Source organism: Anabrus simplex, chromosome 1 (genome assembly GCF_040414725.1).
Source record: "Anabrus simplex isolate iqAnaSimp1 chromosome 1, ASM4041472v1, whole genome shotgun sequence".
Lineage (NCBI taxonomy): Eukaryota > Metazoa > Arthropoda > Insecta > Orthoptera > Tettigoniidae > Anabrus > Anabrus simplex.
This window is the reverse complement of record NC_090265.1, coordinates 560952591-560978870: the sequence shown is the minus strand read 5'-3', so window position 1 is coordinate 560978870 and position 26280 is coordinate 560952591. Positions and strand designations below refer to the sequence as shown.

The 26280-nt window shown below is 40.5% G+C and overlaps 1 protein-coding gene across 3 annotated transcripts in view; it reads left to right on the top strand.

The window, feature by feature from the left end:
* The window catches only part of slmb (beta-transducin repeat containing E3 ubiquitin protein ligase slmb), a 343572-nt gene that overhangs the window by 137325 nt on the left and 179967 nt on the right, over window positions 1–26280 (top strand). For all 3 annotated transcript variants that reach the window (XM_067135559.2, XM_067135560.2, XM_067135558.2), the window contains exon 2: window positions 19898–20120. In XM_067135559.2, coding sequence (XP_066991660.1) covers window positions 19898–20120 — 223 coding nt within the window. The remainder of the gene's footprint in view (window positions 1–19897; window positions 20121–26280) is intronic.

The following is a 26280-nucleotide window of genomic DNA, read 5'->3' as shown; positions in this document are numbered from 1 at the left end:
CACTTATCTCCCGGATGCAAGCTCACAGCTGCGTGCCCCTAACCACACGGCCAACTCGCCTGGTCGTACCGACTGTAACAGCCTGCCTGTGTATTGGCGGGAAGTAGCTGGGGAGTAAGATAACTTTCTTCTTTAGCATGCCATTCCTCTGGTTTATACATTTTCTGATATTACAGGTACGTAATACACTGGTACATCATAGTATTCGAGCTATTCAATCCCTACTCTGAGGCACTGATTGGAATGTGTAGTGTGCATATTTAACGGAATAATGACAGAGGAGTGCTCACGGCAGTCTGCGACCTGGTTATTCCAGCTCTGGAACTTTGGACTTTTGGATCGGCACCGCAGTATTGTTCGTTGAAAGTGAGAAAGAGTGCGGTTTTTCATTTGATCGAGTATTTTATATGATAACATTGCTTTCAATCGCTACATTCCTACTGACGTTTTTGTAATGACCTATGTTGAATTCAGTTAGGAAAACCACCAAGTCATTCTTTCTGAGAATCCCGTAGCGAAGCACGGGTACATCAGCTAGTATATATATATATATATAAAATAAGAGTTTTGTCTGTGCATTGCTCAGAATTTGAAAAAAAAAAAAGGTATTTCTGTATCGTTCATGTCCACAGTAACAAGGAAACGCACTTTTTTCTTTTCCGTAATTTCTGTCTGTCTGTCTGCCTGTCTGTATGTACACGCATCACTTGAAAACGGCTGAGGAGAATTTAATGAAAATCGGTATGTAAAGTCGGGGGATGAGTCACTACAATCTAGGCTAAATCATTTTATTCACGCTGAGTGAAGTGGTGGTTTCGGGGAAGGCCTGAAATTCAATTATCAAATATTTATATTTTAAGTGGTCCTGTCGATAAATACTACATAACTAAAGTTACATAGAATTAAATTTCCGATCATTTATGTCTTATACAATTTAACCGTACCGGCTATAACACTGATATTCATGAATTTCGATTTTTGTTGCCAAGTCCACATCAACGCCGAGCCACGAGAAAATGGGTAGTAATAATAATCGTATGGCCTCAGCCACCCTGTGCAGACATTTCGATTTGACGCCATCTGGCTGTCTGCTCGTCAATTTCGACGTCCCGTTTTACTCTAGGCCCACTAGATGGCAGAATGAGTAAACCGAAACTCTCTTGGGCATCTATGGCTGAGATTTAATGAATTTTGTCGGGTAAGTACGAAATGTATCACCAGAGATCTTTTACATTCCGACTCGTACGACATGGAGTGAACAGAATTTAATGAAAATCGGTATATAGAGTCGGGGAAGAAAGAACTGTAGTCTAAGCTTTCAACAATTTTACTGAACCTGGGTGAAATGGTAGTTTAGGGGTAGGCGCCTAAAATTTAATTTTTAAATACCTTCGTTATTGCTCCTATAGAAAAGTACTACATAACAAAAGTTATAGAGAATACAATTTTTCGATCATTTATGTTTTATTCAGTTTTACCGTACCGACTGTGATAAGAGTAGTATTTCAGAGGCGGAAGAAAACTAAATGCGAAGGCCTATAATATGGAAAGCGCATAACATTAATTAACAAAAACACTACATTGACCATTGTTTGTTGTGATGTTCTTTGCCTCTTATCGTGCCCTCAACTCTGATAGATTGGATTACTGTTGCGTACCGAGTATAGCAGCCTGACTCAATATTGGCGGGAAAGAGCTGGGGAGTTTAAACTGTTTTCTCTTCATGCCATTTCTCTGGTTCATACATTGTCTGATACTGCTGGTACGTAACACACTGGTTCATCAGTATTCCAGCTATTCACTCCCTACTCTGATGCGCTGTTTTGAATGAACAGTGTGCAGATTTGGCAGAGGCTCACTTAGTAATAGTAGTATGACCTGGTCTAGAATTACAATTTAAGCCTATTCCAGATTACAGCACTACAATTCATTAATAATTCAAAATTCAACCCTGAAAAGAGACGTTACTTAAGAAAAGAGTCTTCCTCTTCACTTTTATAAAATTCTACATTCATTTTGTTCGAAATTAGCAGTGAAGAGGGGTTTTCTCCTCTGGCTTGGAGGAAAAATTTGCCTCCAAGTCAGATTTTTCCGCCATCAGTGTAGTGAAATGAAATTTTCCGACTCATCGGGTACTCCTAGGAAAGAGATTAGTAAAAGGGCATGGATTTGTCCTCCTGGGACACCCCGCTATTCGAACCCCCCCCCACCGAACGAAAAAAGACTAAGATTGTTCACGGATCAAGGCTGGGCGGCTTGGCCATTCTAGCTCTGGAACTTTGGACTGTTGGATCGGCAGCGTAGTACTGTTCGTTAAAAGTGAGAAAATGTGTTGTTTTTCATTTGATCGAGTATTTCATATTGCTTTTAATTGCGCTGTTCTTACTGACGTCATTGTAATGACCTATGTTCATTTCACTTGGGAAAACCACTAAGGCAGTTTTTCTGAGAATGTAAGAAAGCAGGTGGAGAGTGAGTGTCTGCCATTATAATGAAAACTCCACAAACTGATTGTGACAGAGTAGGCAAGCAGACTACCATCACAGTGAAAATTCCCTAACCCAGTCTTCAAATGAGAAAAGACGTTGCGTGACTTCCCCGTCGCGTTTCTAGGGTAACGTTGCTATGCAATATGATACAATCTTGCTCACAAGGTGTACACTACTTAACATATAATTCTGTATACAATGTAGAATTCCGTAGCGAAGCACGGGTACATCAGCTAGTTTACGGAATATGTTCCCGAACTCAAAAACATTGCAGCGAAATATGGCTCTGCCAGAATTAAAACCTCTGCCTTCCTTTCAGAAATGTGCAATGAATATAAGGTTACTGCTTGCCTAAAAATGGTGTCCATTCAATTGCAGCTTACGGTAGTAACCAAAATTATACGAATTTTTACCCGATTGTGGTTACGTTTTGTAACCCTCTTCAACACATTAAGAGTTGTCTTTTGGTTTGGGAATTCCTGTTTTAGAAGGAAGTGCGATAGGCATTAACATTGCCTCTCCGAAAACCGTCAAAAATAAACTGTAAAAACAATAGCATTATTACTATTATTATTATTATTATTATTATTATTATTATTATTATTATTATTATTATTATTATTATTATTATTAACGTTGCCAATCTTTTACTCGCTAACTTCAAAGAATACACTAATTTTAAATGCAGCCAATAGCCAATTGATATTAGAAGGTATACTTAGTCATTTCACAATCAGGCATTAGAATTGAGTCAAGGATATGTTTCTTTTCATGCGTTTTTCTGCATGGTACCGATCACAAATTTCCCTACACAGGAACATATACATCCTTCAGTCGGTGTATGAAAATGTTTTGAACTACAGATCTTGTAGTGAAAACCGTGCGCCGTGCAGTTAGGGGCGCTCAGCTGTGAGCTTGCATCCGGGAGATAGTGGGTTCGAACCCCACTGTCGGCAGCCCTGAAGATCGTTTTCCGTGGTTTCCTATTTTCGCACCAGGCAAATGCTGGGGCTGTACTTTAATAAAGGCCATGGCCGCTTCCTTCCCATTCCTATCCCATCGTCGTCATAAGACCAATCTGTGTCGGTGCGACGTAAAGCAAATAGCAAAAATATCTTGTTACGAGGTGTCGCAATTCTTAATTTGCTTCAGTCTTATTCCTTTCCAGCCATTGCATCTGTAGCATAGAAATCATTCCAAATTTCTAATTTTTTCCGGCGGTGGTCTCATAAGTAACTCTTAATAGATGGGAGAGGCAGTTGTAAGCGCAGGTCTTTCAGGAACATAGGTTCTGAACATAACTCATACACGACTCTAGAGGGTGTGTGCTTGGAGACGTATGAAGCCCCTTTCAAAAACGTCGCCTTCGGTTTTTCTATGTCCATATTTGATTGTGTTAGATGTTCCCATTTTAGATGAAAATTATAGGCTATGTCTTTATCTTGAAAACATCTGCTGCCTTCTTCAAAGACAACTTTTGCAGGTGTTGAATGTCACTAATGGCTAATATAGCTGCCGAGAGTCTTTCTTTCAAGTAAAACTTGAACGTGGTTACAGATGGTTGAAAAGTCAGGCCTAAGTATTTAAACTTACTGTCGTCAGTGGTTCTCCGTAGCATACAATGCATTCTGCCATACTTCGTCTTCCTTCCCTTAATACCAGTAATTACCACAATCTTCTTCCCGTTCAGTGATAAATCGTTAGATTCAGCCCATGTCGTCAGTTAGTCGAAGGCCATCTGTTATGCATTCCTGGAGGAAGATGTCAAAACCATATCATCTGCATACATGTAAACTCCTCTTTTTTTTAATAGCTTTTGTAATGTCATATTATTATTATTATTATTATTATTATTATTATTCGAATAACCCTTTCGAGGTTACGATAAATCAACTTTGGTTACTTTTCTTTGTGTTTAACTTTCTTCTTTTCCAAACTTCCTTCATTTTCTGAGAATGTTGTTCCTTTTCCCCTTGAGTCCATTTTTTTCCCGTTGTTAATTTCAATTCTCTCCTGAAATCCCGCCTTTCGTGTTACTTCTCCGAAACGTGTTCTGTTTTCCATCGTATCTATTTTAATTCCAGCGTTTTTCATATCCTTTTCAATTTCAGTGAACTACGTTGGCGTGGATCTGTAACTGTTTAATAAGTTGAAGATTTGTTTGGTTAATCTATTGTTATTCATTCTATAAATGTGTCCAAAAGACTGTAGTCTTTTTTTCCTCGTTACAGTTGTCAGTTTTTCAACTTTTAAATATAGCTCTCCGTTTGATCGTAGTCTCAGCAGTTTTCTCAAAATTCTTCTTCCCACTTTTTCTAATTTTTCAAGCTCCCCAATTTCTGCTGCATATTGAATTTCTGGCCGTTTGATAATGTCTTAATTTCAAGTTCCAGGAAAGAGATTTTTTATTGTATATATTTTTTGTCATATGAAACATCATTTCCATTTTGTTTGCTCTTATATCTATAACTACGTTTTCTTTTGTGTTCGTTATTCATTCTCCCAAGTATTTAAAGCAATCTGGCCGAGATATTATGTTATTGTTAATTGTGATATTTTGAGGGGCATTAATGATGTTTTTCATGAACCTTGTTTTTCAAATGATATTTGCAATCCTATTTTGTCAGATTGTTTTTGTAATTCTCGTATATGCTCTTGAGCATTATCTAATCACCCTGTAATTAACGCCATGTCATCTGTAAAAGCTAACCAATCTATAAGGTTTTTATTTGGATTTCTTTCTAGTTGAACATCTTTAGTATTGATGGCTTTCCTCCATTCTCGAACTACCTTCTCTAATGCACAATTGAAGAGTAGAAGTGACAAACCACCTCTCTGTCGTACACCAGATCTTATTTCAAATAGTTCTACCAAAAAAAAATTACTTTGGATGTTGTGTTAGTTAATGTTGCTTTAATTATTTCAATTGTTTTATTATCAAGTCCAAATTCCTTCAAAATATCAGAGTATTTCTATCAATTGAATCATAGGTCTTATTAAAATCTACAAAAGTGATTACAAATTTAGAGTTTCTGATGTTCCTTATAGCTATTATGTTCTTTAGATTTAAAATTTGTTCTGAACATGACCTTCCCTTTCTGTATTAAATAAGGTTGGGCTTAATAGGTCCCCCTGTAGAACACCTATTGTTTGCTCAATTCTTGTGGATGTAGAGATTGAGTTGCTTATTTGTACTCTATTTTTGGCAAATATATCCTGCATTAATTGCACAAATACATTTTCCTTAGCTAACCAATTTTTTTGTTTTCTCATGAGTATCCTTCTGTTAGTCGAGTCGAAAACTGTTGAGTAATTCACAAATATTGTGATCAATTTCCCTCTTAAGCTCAAGGACCTTTTGAATATCTTTCTGCAGACGTTCATCTGCAAGTAGTGTGAAGGGCCCCTCTGCCTGAGGCACTCGTTGAATGGCGTCGTCCGTATGTCCCTTTCCCAAAATAATTACCCAGGAAAGGAAATCAGATGTGGAACTGGTTTTATCCTAAGATGATCATATCTCCGAAGTAAAACCTCTACTAACGGAAGACAAATTCAGCAGTATATGTAGAGTAGGCTACATTATATACGGAGCCGCGACGATGATAAACTTACAGGAAGGCAAAACCTTGGTTTGAAAGAATACACCATCCCCTTAAATAAAAAATAAAATAAAAAGTTAATGGTAGCGTTAAAGATGGGTATGGCAAGGCTGTTGAGAATGGGAATGGATTTTGTTTTTTTAATTGTAGGATGCCTTTGTCATTTAATGAATTGAGCTGCCGAAAAGGAATCTGCATCTCTGCCTGCTCAATTAGATGAACATTTAATAGATATTTTCTAATTGTATATGTTTGCAGTAACTTAGCCTGTGTGTACATCATGTTGGTAGGAAACAATCCGGATTTATTTCACGTAACCGATAACTGAACCCCCCCCCCCCAATGCCATATCACGCAATTTTTCAGTTTGGAAGGTTGGTAAGTATGCAGAGTAAGGATCCCGTCAACCTGATACCTATAAATAATCGTGTTGCGTTACTTTGCGTTGACCTCGGTATTATTCTAATCTAAACATTTAAGTCCAGAAATATCAGATTAAAGGTATTATGTATGTATTTATTGAACTGAACATAACAGGCTTTCGCCAAGTTACAATGTTCCAATATGCAGTTCGAAATAACCACTTACAGACTATTTATAGCTAAGCACTAACTACTTACTACTTAACTACCTCTAAATCTACTATGTAGCATCTTGCACATGGGCGGATCGCCAGCTCCACATGCAACACACCACCTCTACTTATAACTAAACTAACTACTTTACTACATTAAAATATATACTAACTCTTATCCTAAATCTGTCTGGCCGCGACATCACCCCCGGTGAGGAACTCCTACCCCCTTATCAATCAAGCAATCAATCAATCAATCAATCAATCAATCAATCAATACTGATCTGCATTTAGGGCAGTCGCCCAGGTGGCAGATTACCTATATGTTGCTTTCCTAGCCTTTTCCTAAATGATTTCAAAGAAATTGGAAATTTATTGAACATCTCCCTTGGATGTCACGACCAGACCTGTCTCATGAGGCTCGGAAACCGATACATCATAGACCCCTTAAGCTGTCAATGTTATTTCCTCACCACTCCTTCATGTAACAACCCACATGTGTGCGGATTGCCTAGCTCTACATGCAGGCTGACACGCCTGTATTCCACTGCCGAGACTGATTCCATAACCCGGCTCATCTTTCGCTGTCTCAGTGACAACTTACTTTCTCTAACCTAACACTATTCACTACCTTACTCTACTCTACACGTGCAGACGTACCGAATCAACACTTCAGCTTGAGATAGGGCAGGCCTATCTCCCTCTCTTTCAACTCCACTGTACATCAGCAGCCAAAACAAACAAACAAAACCGAAGTAAATAAAACAGGCAGACAAACATCAAACAACCTCACTAGAAGGAATAGAGTACGAGTTACGTATCAATGAACTGAATCTACTAATTAGAAATATACAATACCTAGGAACAAAGAAACAAAACTGAACAAATATAAAAAAACGAAACATAATACTAAACTTATAATTATTGCCGCCCTTACTTATTAGTGACTTGAACTCTATAATGTTCCATATCTGTGAATCAAAGTTGTTTTTTTTTTCTTTTTTTTTTTCTAGTTGCTTCACGTCGCACCGACACAGATAGGTCTTCTGGCGACGATGGGACAGGGAAGGGCTAGGAGTGGGATGGAAGCGGCCGTGGCCTTAATTAAGGTACAGCCCCTGCATTTGCCTGGTGTGAAAATGGGAAGCCACGGAAAACCATTTTCAGGGCTGCCGACAGTTGGGTTCGGACCTACTATCTCCCGAATACTGGATACTGGCCGCACTTAAGCGACTGCAGCTATCGAGCTCGGTCAAAGTTGTTTTATGTACATACATGGTTTAAAAACTTCGTTATTATTAACCCAAACAGAGATGATACTTCAGAGATAAATACTTTCCGTATGTTTTCTTCCATTGACTATAATCAATTTTAAACTTCTTATTCAGTATACGGGTAACTGATCGATTTGGAGTCTCCCTCTTCCAACTTCGGACGTCCGAGGTAAGAGAGCCGAGACTTGGTTCATCCTGGAATACTAGCATGCATTCCTGTATGTGTCCCATAATATCCTTTTAACCATGTGTACTCGTGCTGATTTCGCTGTTGCATTTTTTTTTTTAGCACCACTTTCATTTTATTAAAGGTACTAACTAGGACTATCGACTGTAGTAGCTTTATTTTACAAAAAATTCCAAAGGTATTGAGCAGAATAATGACCTAATTCTTGCATGGTCGTTTGTGACCATGAGTATGACTGGAGGTTTCACTATAAAAAAGCATTGTAGAATCGAATTCCATTCATATCACACAAAATGTTTGATTCTAATGACTATCTGAATCTGTCATTTATAAGGCTCGTCTGACTAATTCTCGCTCACACGATGTTGTAGAGACTCAAAGAGCACACACAATCGATACTTGCTGTCGCAGGATAAGAAATCTTTTACTGGTTGCCAACTCAAAAGTTCGAATAATTTCTTTCCTCTTCCAAGAACTTGGAACTCATACCACTCATTTTGTATGCATTTTATGTAGTTCCCACCGTTCTAAGGGAACAACTTGCACAAATTGAGAAGTTCTGCCAACATTGAGATCTCAACAAGACTATAATTTTCCAGATCGATTCCAGTTGACCATGCAAAGTTATCAGATATTGTTGTGCACTTCTCTACAGTTCCTTGAACCAAAAATCTTTCAGCTATCTGACAGTATGACTAATCAGTTTTTTCTGGCATTTTACAGCACAACTAGCAGCTGGGTCAACTCCCTTCAGCTGTATCTCTTGGAAAATGCCACTAATAGCGGTATTTGTTACAAATTTTTCTTCAGATGGGCCGGGGGTAATTTTTAGTAATTCAAATGAGGATTTTTTTTACCTGAGCTGCTCCATCCGAAATAAGGGACAAATTCTTCCGATTAAAAAAATTAAGAAATGTAGCATGTATGCACTGCAGCTTCTTTATCTTCACTTGCGATTACATTTTCCAAGTGCACAAGGACACATTTCCAGTCAGTCAGTCAGTCATAGTTGATACACAACCAACCTTGCTGGCCACCCGCCTTATACTCTGCAAATGCCGACATTTCCATACTTTCATCTCAAGGCTTTCAGCAACAGCGTTCAGTTCTCGTAGCCCATTAGGAGACTGCTGGTAGAATTTGTAAAGCAATTTCTGTAATGAATAAAGTTCATCAACAGTCCACGTTTTACAGTACGAAAATATTCTGAATAGAAGCGTGTGTGCTATGCAGTGCACAATAAAAATATGTCCAATGTTATGAACTAATCCATGTTATGCATCAAGCACAGAAGCAGTACCATCTGTTCCAGTGCTAACTACCTTTGATGCAGATAACCATTCTGAGATGCCAAGTTTTCTCAAGTGTTTCCATGCACCCAGCTCCAGTTACTTTCTAAAGGTGTAATATGAACATTTCTTCGATTGTGAAGGTCCTTGCGATCTTACCTCTTCGCCAATAAGTACGCACCACATATAATAAACTAGAATCACACATATTCTACTAGAAAAGAGAACAACAATCCACTTATTTAGAAATTTCAGTTAGTCAAATAACGTTTTCTCTTAGATTTCATTTTGCTGGATAAGTGAAACTACATTATAAAACTGTTGAAATGATATTTTTAACATCATTTTGAATGCTTCAAAATACATTAAAGTGCGAAATTCCTCAATTCGCTGTCATGAGAACTATGAAACATAATTTGTTGTCTTAGTTTTGAAGTAGTGGACAATTTATGTTCAGCACCCAATGAAAGGGAAGTACACCCGAAATAATGTTATTGGCCTTACGTCCCACTAACTACTTTTATGACGGTTTTCGGAGACGCTGAAGTGCCGGAATTTAGTCTCGCAGGAGTTCTTTTACTTGCCAGTAAATCTACCGATAAGAGGCTGACGTATTTGAGGACCTTCAAATACCACCGGACTGAACCAGGATCGAACTTGCCAACTTGGGGTCAGAAGGCCAGCGCCTTAACCGTCTGAGCCAATCAGCCCAAGTACACCCCAAATTGTTAATCCAATTAACGGCCCTGGCAATGCTCAGATAATGTTGACATATGGCATAGCAGCACTTAACGCAGTGATGGTAACCTTAGTAATAAAACGTTCAGACACTAGGTTTTTATCTGTTAAAGAACATGAGTTCAAAAACTCTATTGACTCCAAAACTTGATTTTTAACCACATGGACGAGCTTCAGTTTGGTGTAGTCTGCTTGATAACAGAGAACCGCAACATGAATCAGAATGTGTTGGTAGTGTAAAACCCTGCGTTACAAACCCAGCTAATCCCTCTAAATCACTATTTCTTCTAACAGTATACAGATTGCTCCACCTGTCATACAAGTTTTGTTATACTCAAAGATCCAGCCAAACATTTCCGCAGGCAGGCACAGATTATTATAAAATGCACTTGTATCTAAATAATTCGACGTTTTGAAGCACATAGACACTGACGGAATATCACAGTATCAATTATATTCTGAATTAATATTTTTCTAAGAACACGAATAGGTTCACCGTTTACAATTAGAGAAAATACTTCGTAAACCCCAGGCTTATTCTCAAAATGATGTATGCACACTACAGTTTTGTCATCGGCTTCAAAATAATCATGATGTAATATTCCTAGTAAATTTCTCTCTTAATGTTTTGTTCCGTAGAAAACGTCAGAATGGTTGTATAAGAGGCATTGCCATGGTGAGATTTAAACCTGGTTCACAATACGATCAAAACACTTTCTCACATTCCTGCGTATAATTACAGATCCTACGTGTCCACTGACTCGTATAAATACACACACACTTACATTCTACAAATAAACTAACATTTATCGTCAACTTTCATGAAATTACAGTCTACATACGATAACAAACCAAAACAAACCCGCATTTCTGACATGTCCTGCTACTCGATTCGCTATCTTCGAACGATCGAGAGTAGCATAAGTCTGAAATCTGAGGATTGGAGTCTGTTTTGCATGTACTATCCACTATCGATAGTGCTCAGTGACGTCGCGTGATGTCACGGAGCTTTTGTTGCAGATTAATGGGTAGGAAAAGAAAGAAAAAGCGGAAAACGTATTTCTTTTCGGGGGCAGAAACTTACGTGCCGGTTGAACATTAATAATCGCCGCGGCGACCTGGCGCCCGTGGTTTCTGCAGCCCTGCAATGTAAAACTACTTTGTAGGAGCTTGTTTTTTAAATGGGCCTAATAACTAGATCATCGGCCACTACTTTTTTAGGACATTGTAGTGCAAGGTACCAGTTTTCTGAAAAAAAACCAGGGAAAATTAAAAAAAGCAGCAAATATACAGGGAAAATGCAGGGAAATTACTTGTCACGTCAGAATTAAGCTTTCGGTCTAAGACTGGACCAAACAGAATGATCGAGCGAGACTGACATGTAAACACGACGCGAGTCATACGCAACGAGTAGTACTTTGCGAGAGACTGATAGTGAGCGATAAAACTTAATAATAATAATAATAATAATAATAATAATAATAATAATAATAATAATAATAATAATAATAATAATAATAATAATAATAATAATAATTTAAAAAGGCAATAACTCTTTAGTTAATATTCCTTTTAGAATGCTCAATATTCTAAAAGCTTTTAATATGTGCCAACTGTTACGGATTTCCAGTAATTATGTATTTCACTTCACTATTAAGGAGAACATATTACGGAAAAATGAAATTATCGCAGAAAACATTTCTACAAAGAAAGGAACATCGATTGTGTTTGTTTCTGTGTACACTAGTTTTCCCGCATATGTATTGGAATAACACTTCCGCTTACTACAAGAACTGGTATGACCTTATTCCTGAGTTTCTGAACACTAATCCCCCTGTGGGTGGGGGCGGTAGAATAACACCCACGGTATCCCCTGCCTGTCGTAAGAGGCGACTAAAAGGGGCCCCAGGGGCTCTGAACTTTGGAGCGTGGGTTGGCGACCACGGGGCCTTCAGCTGAGTCCTGGCATTGCTTCCACTTACTTGTGCCAGGCTCCTCACTTTCATCTATCCTATCCGACCTCCCTTGGTCAACTCTTGTTCTTTTCCGACCCCGACGCTATTAGGTTTGGGAGGGCTAGGGAGTCTTTCATTTTCACGCCCTTCATGGCTCTTGTCTTTCTTTGACCGATATCTTCATATTTCGAAGTGTCGGATCCCTTCTATTTTTCCCTCTGATTAGTGTTATATAGAGGATGGTTGCCTAGTTGTACTTCCTCTTAAAACAACAATCACCACCACCACCATCTGAACACTAACCCATACGTTTCTGTTGCGAGTGTGTTCAGAAACTGGCATGCTCACTCACGCCAATTCCAAGTTTGTCACTGATGAACGCAGGCATTATTTTGAAGAGTGATTGACTGATGGCTTAGGGCTTCACTTTTCTGCACCATGTCCCTCTAAATTTAATGTAAGGGAAACTGAGGATATTCTAGGCAAAATAGATTTAGATTACTAGTGGGTGGGCTGTCAATACAGGTTGCCTTCAAAGTTGAAATTGTTATGCAGGGTGTCCGAGAAGTCCCCGTACCCCTAGTTTCATTCGTTTCATATTATAGTGGAGTACTTACATAAAAAACTATGAATCCAGGGAATCTGTATGTGCACCATCTTGCCTTACATAGAGTATTACCCGTCTCCAAGTCTTTATTGACATCTTGCGTAGCATCTCAGGAGTTATGGAACGAAAGGCTTCCTCCACACTTGGGCGCAATTCTTCATTAGTCGTGTACTGACGTTGAGCCACATGGGACTTGATTATTCCCCATAATGAGTTGTCTGGCGTGGTAAGGTCCGGGCTTCGTGGTGGCCATTTCAACGGGGCTGGAGATGTTGGTGAGCCACGGCCAATCCAGCGGCCTTGGAATTGTTCATCAAGGAACTCACACACCTGAATAGCAAAATGTGCTGGAACCCCATCCTGCTTTAACCACACATGACCCATGATTGCCTTGTCTTGAAGCTGAGGTATTAGCCAAGATTGTAACATATGCAAATCAGATTTTCCATTCACATACCTATCAAAACAAATACTGTCCGCACAAGTGACGTGATGATATCTCGGCCCATACCATAACATGGTGGGGGTTCCTTTTGAGCTCTTGAACATACATACATACATACATACATGCATACATACATTATCATTATAGACTGTTATGCCTTTCAGCGTTCAGTCTGCAAGCCTCTGAGAATTTACTAAACGTCGCCACAATCCTCGATTTGCAACTAGTGTTCTGGCCTCATTTAGTTCTATAACTCTTATTTTTAAATCGTTAGAAACCGAGTCTAACCATCGTCGTCTTGGTCTCCCTCTACTTCTCTTACCCTCCATAGCAGAGCCCATTATTCTCCTAGGTAACCTATCCTCCTCCATTCGCCTCACATGACCCCACCACCGAAGCCGGTTTATGCTTAAAGCTTCATCCATCGAGTTCATTCCTAAATGAGACTTTATCTCCTAATTCCGAGTACCCTCCTGCCATTGTTCCCACCTGTTTGTACCAGCAATCATTCTTGCTACTTTCATGTCTGTTACTTCTAACTTATGAATAAGATATCCTGAGTCCACCCAGCTTTCGCTCCCGTAAAGCAAAGTTGGTCTGAAAACAGACCGATGTAAAGATAGTTTCGTCTGGGATCTGACTTCCTTCTTACAGAATACTGCTGATCGCAACTGCGAGCTCACTGCATTAGCTTTACGGCACCTTGATTCAACCTCACTTATTATACTACCATCCTGGGAGAACACACAACCTAAATACTTGAAATTATTGACCTGTTCTAGCTTTGTACCACCAATCTGACATTCAATTCTGTTGAATTTCTCACCTACTGACATCAATTTAGTCTTCGAGAGGCTAATTTTCATACCATACTCATTGCACCTATTTTCAAGTTCCACGATATTAGACTGTAGGCTTTCGGCACAATCTGCCATTAAGACCAAGTCGTCAGCATAGGCCAGACTGCTTACTACATTTCCACCTAATTGAATCCCTCCCTGCCATTTTATACCTTTCAGCAGATGATCCATGTAAACTACAAACAGCAAAGGTGAAAGATTACAGCCTTGTCTAACCCCTGTAAGTACCCTGAACCAAGAACTCATTCTGCCATCAATTCTCACTGAAGCCCAATTGTCAACATAAATGCCTTTGATTGCTTTTAATAATCTGCCTTTAATTCCATAGTCCCCCAGTATGGCGAACATCTTTTCCCTCGGTACCCTGTCATATGCTTTCTCTAGATCTACGAAACATAAACACAACTGCCTATTCCTCTCGTAGCATTTTTCAATTACCTGGCGCATACTGAAAATCTGATCCTGACAGCCTCTCTGTGGTCTGAAACCACACTGGTTTTCATCCAACTTCCTTTCGACGACTGATCGCACCCTCCCTTCCAAGATGCCAGTGAATACTTTGCCTGGTATACTAATCAGTGAGATACCTCGATAGTTGTTGCAATCCTTCCTGTTCCCTTGCTTATAGATAGGGGCAATTACTGCTTTTGCCCAATCTGAAGGTACCTTACCAACACTCCACGCTAATTTTACTACTCTATGAAGCCATTTCATCCCTGCCTTCCCACTGTACTTCACCATTTTAGGTCTAATTTCATCTATTCCTGCTGCCTTATGACAATGGAGTTTATTTACCATCTTTTCCACTTCCTGAAGCATAATTTCACCATCATCATTTTCCTCCTCCCCATGAGCTTCGCGGTTCACAACACCACCAGGATGATTTCCTTTTACATTGAGAAGATGTTCAAAATATTCCCTCCACCTCTCCAGTGATTCCCTGGGATCTATTATGAGTTCACCTGAATTACTTAACACACTGTTCATTTCCTTTTTCCCTCCCTTCCTAAGATTCTTTATTACTGTCCAGAAAGGTTTCCCTGCTGCTTGACCTAGCCTTTCCAGGTTATTACCAAAATCTTCCCATGACTTCTTTTTGGATTCAACAACTATTTGTTTCGCTCTGTTTCTTTCATCTACGTACAAATCCCTGTCTGCCTCGGCCCTTGTTTGGAGCCATTTCTGATAAGCCTTCTTTTTACGTTTACAGGCTGCTCTCACTTCATCATTCCACCAAGATGTTCGCCTTTTCCCTTCTTTACACACAGTTGTTCCTAGGCATTCCCTTGCTGTTTCTACTACAGCATCCCTGTATGCCACCCATTCACTTTCTATATCCTGAACCTGCTTACTGTCTACTGTTCAAAACTTCTCACTAATCATATCCATGTACTTCTGTCTAATTTCCTCGTCCTGGAGATTTTCTACCCTTATTCGTTTGCAGACAGATTTCACTTTCTCTACCCTAGGCCTAGAGATACTTAGTTCACTACAGATCAGATAGTGGTCTGTAACATCGAAAAATCAACAAAAAACTTGTGCATTCCTAACAGATTTCCTGAATTCAAAGTCTGTTACGATATAGTCTATTATGGATCTGGTACCCCTAGCCTCCCATGTGTAGCGGTGAATAGCCTTAAGCTTGAAGAATGTATTCGTAACAGCTAAACCCATACTAGCACAGAAGTCCAGCAAACGCTTCCCATTCCCATTAGCTTCCATATCTTCCCCACATTTACCAATCACCTTTTCGTATCCTTCAGTTCTATTCCCAACTCTCGCATTGAAATCGCCCATTAGCACTAGTCTATCCTTGCTGTTGACCCTGACCACGATGTCACTCAATGCTTCATAAAACTTGTCAACTTCATCCTCATCTGCACCCTCACATGGTGAATACACGGACATAATTCTAGTCCTAATTCCTCCAACTGACAAATCTACCCACATCATTCGCTCATTTACGTGCCTAACAGAAACTATGTTGCGTGCAGTGGTATTCTTGATAAAGAGCCCTACCCCAGACTCAGCCCTTCCCTTTCTAACACCCGTCAAGTACACCTTATCTCCTATCTCTTCCTCATTATCTCCCCTTACCCGAATATCACTTACTCCTAGCACATCCAGATGCATCCTCTTTGCTGACTCAGCCAGTTCTACCTTCTTTCTTCCATAAGCCCCATTAATATTGATAGCTCCCCATCGAATTCCATTTCGTTCGCCAATTCGTTTCCAAGGAGTCCCTCGCCTGTCAAATGGGAGTGGGACTCCATTACTCCCATATGTCCGAGGCTTGCTTAGTGTTCTGAGCTCGGTAAATTCATGAAGCAGGATGCTGCCCTACTTGCACATAGTCCATGTGAGGATCTCTCCTGTAACGGGTTATGGACCACCGGTGGATTGTATAGTCCTAGCCACCTGAGCACAAGGAGGGCCACGACTCAGAATATGCCCGAGATGCCCACTCCCTATTCCATAGCAACTGGTATCCCGACTCTCAGGACCACTTACTAGGTCACTCAGCCGTTGCCCATGGTTCAAGAACTAGGACGTGACTACAGTAACCCACAAACATAATGAGGATTTTCCTTAGACCAGAAAACCACATTCCTCCTATATGAACTGCGATATGTCGCACATTCATAAGAAAATAACACTCGTGAGCGAGACACGGCAGTTGGGAATTGTGCCAGCAAAGCACGGCAGGCTGCAACTCGTTGCTCCATGTCAGTCAGATAATTAATTCACATACATCGGCCTAAATCCTTTCATTTTCAAATCTCAATGTTGTCATGCATTGTTGACCACGGTACTTGGTGTTCAGCTGCTCTTTTGTGAATGGATTTTAATGGAGACTGCTCAATTGAGCGACGGCGGCACACGTTTCTTCCTGCGTCTTCTTACGTCCACTACCGTGCCACTACGCGGCCTTTCTTTGACACTGACTGAAGCAAACGCATGTTTCTCCCAATCAAGCAGAGTAGCTTGACGAGGTGGGGGTTTGCCAAAGCGATCTCTAAATGCACTCATTATCACTGTCATTGTTTGCCCTGTATATGCTCGTTCGTGCACCACACACACGCCACTAATCACTCCTGAACAGTGTAGCTGTGTCCGCTCACATCCGCCATGACTTAACAACTGAAATGAGACTGAGAACAACGCTAGCAGCAGGGTACCAATACCAATAAAACAACTATTGAATTCCCCAATTATACAAACTCAATTGTCCATGCCATAATATAACAAAATAATAATATGAAACTAGGGATACGAGGACTTCTCGGACACCCTGTAGAATAGTGGCCTTATTAAGATTAAGATTTACTTTCAGTTTTTTAACTGCTAAATCATAGGTGTACTTGTGAATTCTAAATGTGGTGATTTGATAAGTCAGGTAGTGAAATTTCGGAAACTTAGCCCCTGGCCATGAACAGTGTTCTTCCCAGAAATTTTCGTCATCCAGGTGGCAGGAATTAGTAGCCAGGCAACGAATACAACGTAAAACATGAATATAACACTTCGATTTATTCCCCTTAGGGTATTAACAATAATATCAGACAGGTGAACATTAAATGGAAAACAGAACTACAAAAGTCATGGCAACTATTTTTTTCCTTGTAGATATGTGAACGGATCACAAACGTATGTGTCGTGTGGAATTTCTGCAGGCATAGTATATATGCAGAACAGATGGCTCTGTGATAGCTGGTAGTAGCACAGCGAGGGCTGTGAAATCAGTCAGTTGGTTAGTGTTGTGCAAGATGGAAGTAACCCGTATTTAGCAGCGCGCTTACATCAAACTAGCCGTTCTCCGAGGGAGAAATGCGATGGAATGTCACAGTGAATTAGTGGAAGCCCTTGGGAATACTGTCCTACCATACCGTACAGTAGCACAGTGGGTAGGAAAGTTTCAGCAAGAACGTGTGTCAACCAGTGATGAGCAATGTTCGGGACGACCTGTCATTGTGCGGACCGACGTGGCACGTGCAGTCATCAAGCAGCTCCTGGATGAAGACAGACAATGGACGCTACTGGAGTTAGAGAGGGCAAGTGGCATCGAGAAATGCACTGTCCACAGGATATTGCGTAATGAGCTGCAACTGCGCAAAATCGCATTGCGGTGCATACCGCATGCACTGACAGAAGTTCAAAGGTGGGTGCGCTATGCAATATGCTTCGACCACCTTGCACGCTGGTAACATGAATAATTGCCATCGATGAATTTTTGGGCCAGGGCATACGAACCAGAACTGAAACGTGAGTCCGCAGAGTACCGAAATGCTGGATCACCAAGGGGAGAGAAGGTCCGTCAGAATCCTTCCCTAGTCAAATTGATGGTGATCGTCGCGTATGACGTGAGGGATGTCATTGTTTGCCACTTTGTTCCACATGACAGAACAGTGACCGCACAGTACTACAGGGACTTCCTGGTGCGACAGGTACGACGTGGAGTTCGGGAGAAACGTCCGGAGCTTGTGGACAGGGCAATAATTCTGCACGACAATGCAAAACCACATAAAGCGAATGTGTAGGGCAGCTACTGCGACGTTGGGGATGGGAAGAATTGGAGCACCCACCGTACTCTCCCGACATTTCGCCCTGTGAGTTTGATCTCATTCAAAAGATTAAGGAACCACTACGTAGTAGGCGGTTGGCAACACGAGAGGACATTGCTAATGCTGTGTGCCAACAGGTGACCTGATTCACACGTGGTGCGGCAAATGCTGAGGCAGGTGGTATTCAGTGCCTCCCACATCGTTGGCAGCGTGTGGTTTCAGTGGCAGGGGACTACTTTGACCTTTGAGGTTCTTTAGGCCCAGGTTTGTCACGTCAACTTTATGTGTACTGTGTTGTCATTCTTTTGCATCGGGAAGGCCATATTGTCCTGTATACTACCATAATAAATTAGTGTGTTACGATACTTCAGTGCTATTCATTGTCCACACATGTAGTTAACACCTTGTCCTTTCGTCTGTATATGTCACATTTTCGTACCGGGCTGTTCTCTTCAAGAAAAAAAAAATAGTTGCCATGACTTTTGGCCCAACCATTGTATTTTAGTGTTATCACAGACAAGGCAAAACATAGTATTTTGAACTTCAGGGTTCTATTGCTTGTTCATAATCTTGTAACACCAGCACTTACCACTCTGTTGCTTTGGAGTGTCATGCGGGTTTGTGGACATCATGCGGAATCGAGTACCCGGATGCCCTTCCATGCTAATCCAGACACAGCTCCCGCATGACACTGTTATAGTCAAGCTAAACATTTAAAACTCCAATGTAATTGGTGCAATTATGCTGGCAATCAACTAAATAAACAGTTTTACAGTATTTACATTTTAATTTGGAGCATCCAATGACTGAAATATGTAATATTATTTAACTAGCATATATCTAGGTTATGTTAACTAGGCGACCTGTAAAGAAAACAGGGAGAACATAGACGAGGAATGGCTGACTTGGAAGTCCTTGAATAGTTTGAGGTTAGGAGTGGGCAGATCAAAACTTAGCAAGGTGATAAGAATGCTATTCTATGTGAATGTGGAGAAATCCAGATGGTACAACATTTGCTGCAATGCCAACTGTGTCCAGCCTCCTGTACTCAAGAAGACCTTTATTACTCCACAGTAAATGCCCTGGAAGTAGCCAGGTTCTGGTCACAAAAAATGTAATATTTGAGGTTTGCCTTATGTGTTTGTGACACAAGAATAAATAAATAAACTTTAGGAACTGATATAAGATGTTTTCTTTGAACTAATGTCTTGTGACAGAAATTAGAGATAATCAAGTGGAAAATTTCATAAATGATAGTTTTTTTATGTTGATACGGCTGCTAATCCTCAGATTTTGATTAGTATTGGTCTCTCTGTTTCAGTACCCAATGACTATCTTGTATGACCCTGCCCGCAAGAAAGAACCTTCTCCTCAGTACGTGACAGAACGAGAAACTTGCCTCAAATTCTTTGAGAAATGGAGCGAACAGGACCAAGTGGAATTTGTGGAACACCTGCTTTCTCGGATGTGTCACTATCAACATGGTCATATCAACTCATACCTCAAGCCCATGTTGCAGAGGGACTTCATCTCTCTTCTGCCAAGTATGTATGTCTTCTTGACATAGTCATTTGAGTGATGATAGTGGTTTGCACTATGTAAGATCAGTGTTATGCTCCGGACATTTTGTAAGCATGCGCTGTGTGTTCTTGTCAAACCGTGGATCTATGTTAGAGACCAGGTTGTACTTCCAGAACAAAGGTAAGGTAGTGTTTGGAGTGGAATGGAGTGGTTTGGCAAGATGAAACATGGTTGCTGTTTGGTGTGTAATGTGTGTGATGTGGAATGGTTGATGATTACAGGGATAAGTACTAGGAGTGTCTTATCACTAAGGGCGGATGTTGTTGAACTAAAAAAAAAAATCACTGGAAATAGTCAATAAAATGGCCTTGAATTTATGAAAAATGCTGTATAAGAAGTAATACAACTTAAAAATATTTGACCAGTCTGAATTGTGGAGACTGTTAACAGTGGTTTTACAAGTAATTTATTCCTGTTCCATTTACTGCACAGCTCTTGCTTTTACAGAAATAATTATCTCTTAACTTATTTACAAGGTTTTTGATGTAGTGATTAGTGTGATTAGCTGCCACCCCTGGAGGTCCGGGTTCAATTCCCGACTCGGCCACGAAATTTGAAAAGTGGTACGAGGACTGGGATGGGGTCCACTCAGCCCTCAGGGGTCAACTGAGTAGAGGGGTTTCGATTCCCACCTCAGCCATCGTCGGAAGTTTTTTCTCCCTTGGTTTCTCACTTCTCCAGGCAAATGCTGGGATGGTACCTAACTTAGAGCCATGGCTGCTTCCTTGCCTATCCCTTCCAATCTTCCCATCCCCTTCAAGGCCCCTGTTCAGCAAGTACCTGGGCGAGGTACTGGTCGTCCTCCCAGTTGTATCCCTGACCAAATATATCACGCTCCAAGCCATAACCTTTAAGGCGGTAGATGTGAGATCCCTCGTTGATACCAATGGAAAAACCAACCCTAGATGATAAACAGATTAAATAAAAGTAATATAAATATGCACATGACAATTTGCTGGATGTGACTGCTATCACTTTGCCCCAGAAGAATCTGGGAACACTTGTTGTTCTTCGCAGTTGTTACAGTTTTCAGATCCCTCCCTCGTTTAATGTGCTGTTATACAAGAAACTTCCTTTTCACACTCACTTTAACACGGCACATTTTACAAAATAAAATATGTCCTCACCTTTTCCAAATTCATTCCCTAGCGGAATTAAAAATATACTTCCTGTGATACCGGGCAAGTGACTGCGCAGTTTAGGTCACGTAGCTATCTGCTTGCAGTCGGAAGATAGTGGGTTTTTCGTGCTTTCCCATTTTCACAACAGATAAATGCTGGGACTGTATCTTAATTAAGGCCATGGTTGCTTCCTTCCCATTTCTAGCCTTTTATTATCCTGTTGTCACCATAAGACATATCTGTACCTGTGCAACATAAGGCAAGCTTAAAATACCCCACCCTTTTGGCAATTTTCTTGCACAGAGCTACTTTGGAGGATAATTCTGTACTGAAGCGGAATTTATATAACTATCATTTCCAATCCCGTTTCGTTTCCATTGTTTTTCTCCTTGAGGTACACGGGGTTCAGTGATTGGCTGTAAGGATCTTTATAGGTCACTCCAAACCAACTTCCATTTATATGTATATAGATTACTACAAACATTTATACTGTACTTAACACAGATTAGAGTTATTCCAGGTGGATGGGGGTATTGTATGACAGTTTTTAAATATTCTGACTGATTTCACTCAAGTGTTCCATATGAAAGTGGGTGGATAGTAAAAGTACATCATAAATTTCGTTACTTGCATTCCCTTCCATTTGGCAACATGTTTCCAGCCTGACTAAAATAATATTTTCAGAATGTCAACATAGGCTATACCTAAATACTGTTTATCATATATGAGAGCTAGTGACAACACAAGGAACAATTTTCAACAGTAACAAGCAGCTTGCTTGTACCTGATATACACTGACTTTGCAAATGTTATGGGATAGTCACCTAATAGCGTGTGGGGCTTCCTCTGGCCCTGCGAACTGCAGTGAGACACCGTAGAAGTGAGTCAACAAGTCCCTGGTAGTCCTCTGGATGCAGCTGACACCAAATCATTTGCAGAGCGGCCACCAATGCTGGTCTGTTCGTGGGTGCAGGATCCATGGCACGGAGCATGCATTCCAGGACATCCCAGATGTGCTCGATAGGGTTCATATCGGGGCTCCTGGGTGGCCATGACAGTTGTTGGACCTCCGCTGCATGTTCCTGGAACCATTCCCGGGCAACGTGGGAGTGATGTGGCGGCGCGTTGATCATCTTGAAACACTGCAGAACCGTCTGGGCGCTGGAAGGCCAAAACTGGGCGGAGATGGTCTCCGAGCAGCTCAACATACCGCGTACCATTCAAAGTCTCTTCCAGAACAACTAGGGGGCCCATTCCATACCCGGAAAACGCATCCCAGACCATAAGACACCAGCGCCCTGGACCACACCTTCGAGCCAGGCGGGATCCATTGCTTCATGTGGTCTGCACCGTACACGGTGCCTCCCATCGGCATGGTGCAGTTGAAATCGTGATTCGTCCGACCATATCAAGTTACGCCATTGTTTCGGTGTCCATCCCTGGTGACTGGCGACAAATGCGCGTTGTGCCCGATGACGTTGGGTTAACAGTAGCACCTGTGTGCGGCGCTGATTCTCATACCCCATAGAACCCATGTTCCTATGGATTGTTCACTGGGAGACGTGTCTAGCACAGCCTGTGTTGAATTGAGCCGTGATTTGTTGCACGGTTGCCCATCTCTCACTATTGATGATCTGTCTCGGATGTTGCCGGTCACGGTCATTGAGGGTGGCTGGACAGCCGGTCGTTCGTCTCTTGTGGACGGTGACACCATTCACGACACACTCTGGACACGGTTGATCGTGTGAAGCCGATTTCCCGCACCACTTCCGAAATCGCACTTCCCATCCGTCGGGCACCTACCACCATACCCTGTTCGAACGGTGTCAGCTCACGACGACATTCCATGTTACGCCTGTCACATGCACAGCCACTGCTCACAAGGTCTCCTATACAATTGCTGCTGGCACAGGGGGCATGTGGTGCACAGACAACACACCTGCGCATCAGTGCTCAACTATCCCATGACATTTGCTCAGTCAATGTACTTTTCCCTTTCCTTGTCACAGGAGCTGAGCATATACCTAAACTTTAACCACATTTTTGTTCAAAATCCTATTTTTGAACCACATTTACTAGAATGACATTAATCTAGTACCTCAAACTTTTAATACTTGTACACCTCTTCCCTCACTGAATGTGAATAGAAAATCATCTTCTAGAAATTCAGTATGAAATTAGTAGACTTTACTGATGTAATAGTTATGGAATTTCAAAGTGGAGTCAAAATATGTCTAATGGAACAGTATTCTTTGCCATCCCAGTTCATGTCTGTACTTTACTCTCTCACTGGGCATTCTTGCTTGTGTTCAGTTCGTGTTAGATTAAATTCGTTAACAATTTCTAGATATCATGTACCAGTGGAAATCTTTCTGTTGCTGTCAACCACCGTAAATTTGATTTTTGAGTGGAGTTGTTAGTGTCTCGGGTTCGTACTGATACTTTCCATCCTGTCAAGTAGTGAAGCTGTTCAGGTTTCATTAGCTGCTAACAGGATGATGTCATTGTAACAGGGCATAGCTGTTATTCCACTAATTGTAACCATATCTTTCTAGTCTTCGTTCATTCACCATATATGTTCCCCACTAGCTATTGTACCTGTCTTTTGACAGGTCACAGGTGGTTCAGTCAAATGGATAAAAGCAACGTGATTCGCGACTGGAGTGAAAATGTGAATATGGCAGTCTGTTAACCCTCCAAGTGCTGATGGTTTCGCTCATAAGTGCTGAGCATTCTTAAGGCAGCGTGCAGATACATTTAAAAAAAATTATAATAAATACAAATTCGTAACTAAATGTGGCATATTATATATCAGTTTGTTCAGAAAAAAATTGATAAATAATAGTAGGATGTTTTACTTACAAGTATCCAGTAAAAATATAATTGATGTTTAGTCATACTTTTCTTTAAAAAAATTAAAAATATTCCAATTTTTGAGATTGGTAACGAGCACTACATTATGTGAAATTAAATTCCAAGATATACAAAATGTGCCAAATTTCATTACACGCACAATGATATATAATAATGGAAACCTCAATGAAAAATAAAAAAGTAAGAATTAAAAAGACTCGGAGAGAGTGTTGTGGTTGGCCATTAGGTCTAGATGTGCCTGGTAGGGTTTGCACTTTTGGATTGTCTACATCACTACTTGACGCATCACTATAGTCACGGGTATCTAAATTACAGTCATATTCTTCCCCACTTCCAGAAGAAAAGTCGTCTAATGATAAATCATCAGGAAAATCTTCTACATTACCAATGTCTTCACTTTCATCACTCCCAAGCTCCTCCAGTGCTTCTCTAATTGCACTAGAACCACTTAGTTCACTCATGATTATATTTTAATAATAACTAAATAAAATAAACTAATCAAAATAATTAAATCAGTCACAAAATCACAAATCGGCTAGCAAACAATAACCTTTAAACGCGCGAAGCAACAGCGCAGTTTGAGCAGACGTAAACAAAGACCAGTTCACAGCTAACAAGATTGCCGCTTACTGCTTTATTTACCCAACCAAAGACCAACTTGCACTTCCTACCAGATAGAGAATTTCATTTCTCAGCGAGAATATTCATAAAATAGATTGTTATACCAATTTTAGGAGTTATATCGATTTTACGAATCGTCTCACTGCAAGACGATAGCACTTCAGCCGGGATCCGAATCGTCTCATGGTGAGATGATGGTATTTCGAGGGTTAAAGAATAGGCTCTTTAGTAAGTAAACTACTTACAGAAATGAGAAGGCCTATGTAATGTCTAAATGCAGAACATTGTTGATTGGTAAACAATTAACTTAAATGTGAGAGTAGTGTAGGAGGTGTAAAACACGTTGTGGGGCTGCTGTGTAGCTTTAAGATATTTGTTCTGTTATTGGAAGCAATATCTTTCTATTGGGATATCCTCAGTGTTGTTTTGGGTTTTACCTCTGGGCCATTTACATGAAAAGAATTAGAGGACCTGACTCAAGAAAATGTACATATGTACAGTTTCACCCCCTCCCAGTATTAGAGTACTGTTGCACCTTCTGTGTATTTAGTTTCCTGATCAGCACTCCTGACCATAGTGCAATTTCATGTGCTGGCAGGCCAAGTACAGAAATATTGAGGATCTCTACTGAATGGGGTAACCTGTATCGCCATTGTTTATGACTAAAGTTAACAGACATGTATTTTCTTTCTTCATCCGGCATTCTCACCTTGTTTACGCCACATATTTCTACGACCTGTACTACTTTTCGAGTACAAAGCCACGTATATAAAGCACCATGGGTATCGAGAATGTCTTAATAAACACTGTTCATAAAGTTATCCTGTGACTGACTGAAATTAGTCAATGACTTAGGAATGCTAATATTAACACCGGAGTCCTATATAATGTTTCATTGAATTCCTTCTCCGTGACAACCAAGTTTCCCTGCATGCTGGTAGTGAACGTGAACAAAAGCCTTGCAATCAACAGCGATAGGTATAATTTCTTCAGTGAAGCTTGCTCTTTGTACACTCTTGTCCCAACTGTTACACCTTGCACTCGCAGTGTCTAACTGAAGTATCCTACATCCTTACTACCCCCTACATCCCAGAGATTGTTTATGTTGGCGAAGTATCTCCCTTCAATGGTGCATCATGCACATGTCTGCTCACACCTCATTCCAGGATGGATAAAACAAGTATTCGGGCTGGTTAACCATTGTACTACAACAAGGATGAAGTATAGAAGATCGGAATGTACTATTTCTCCTCTGTTTGTTACTACAGATTCTTTGGTAAGATTAAATTAAATAACAATAGGAAGTAGGAAGTAAGTGTGAAATCTAAATATTTCCATTATTTATCATAAAATTAATTTGTACTGTGCATACATTTTATTTTCTACAACATCCATTGTGTAGCATTTATCTGTAGTGCCAGCATTAATGAAGATAATTGAAAATTTAACCCACCACAAATAAAATTATTTATAACCATGAGTGTAGGTAGTACTTTTACCCATGACT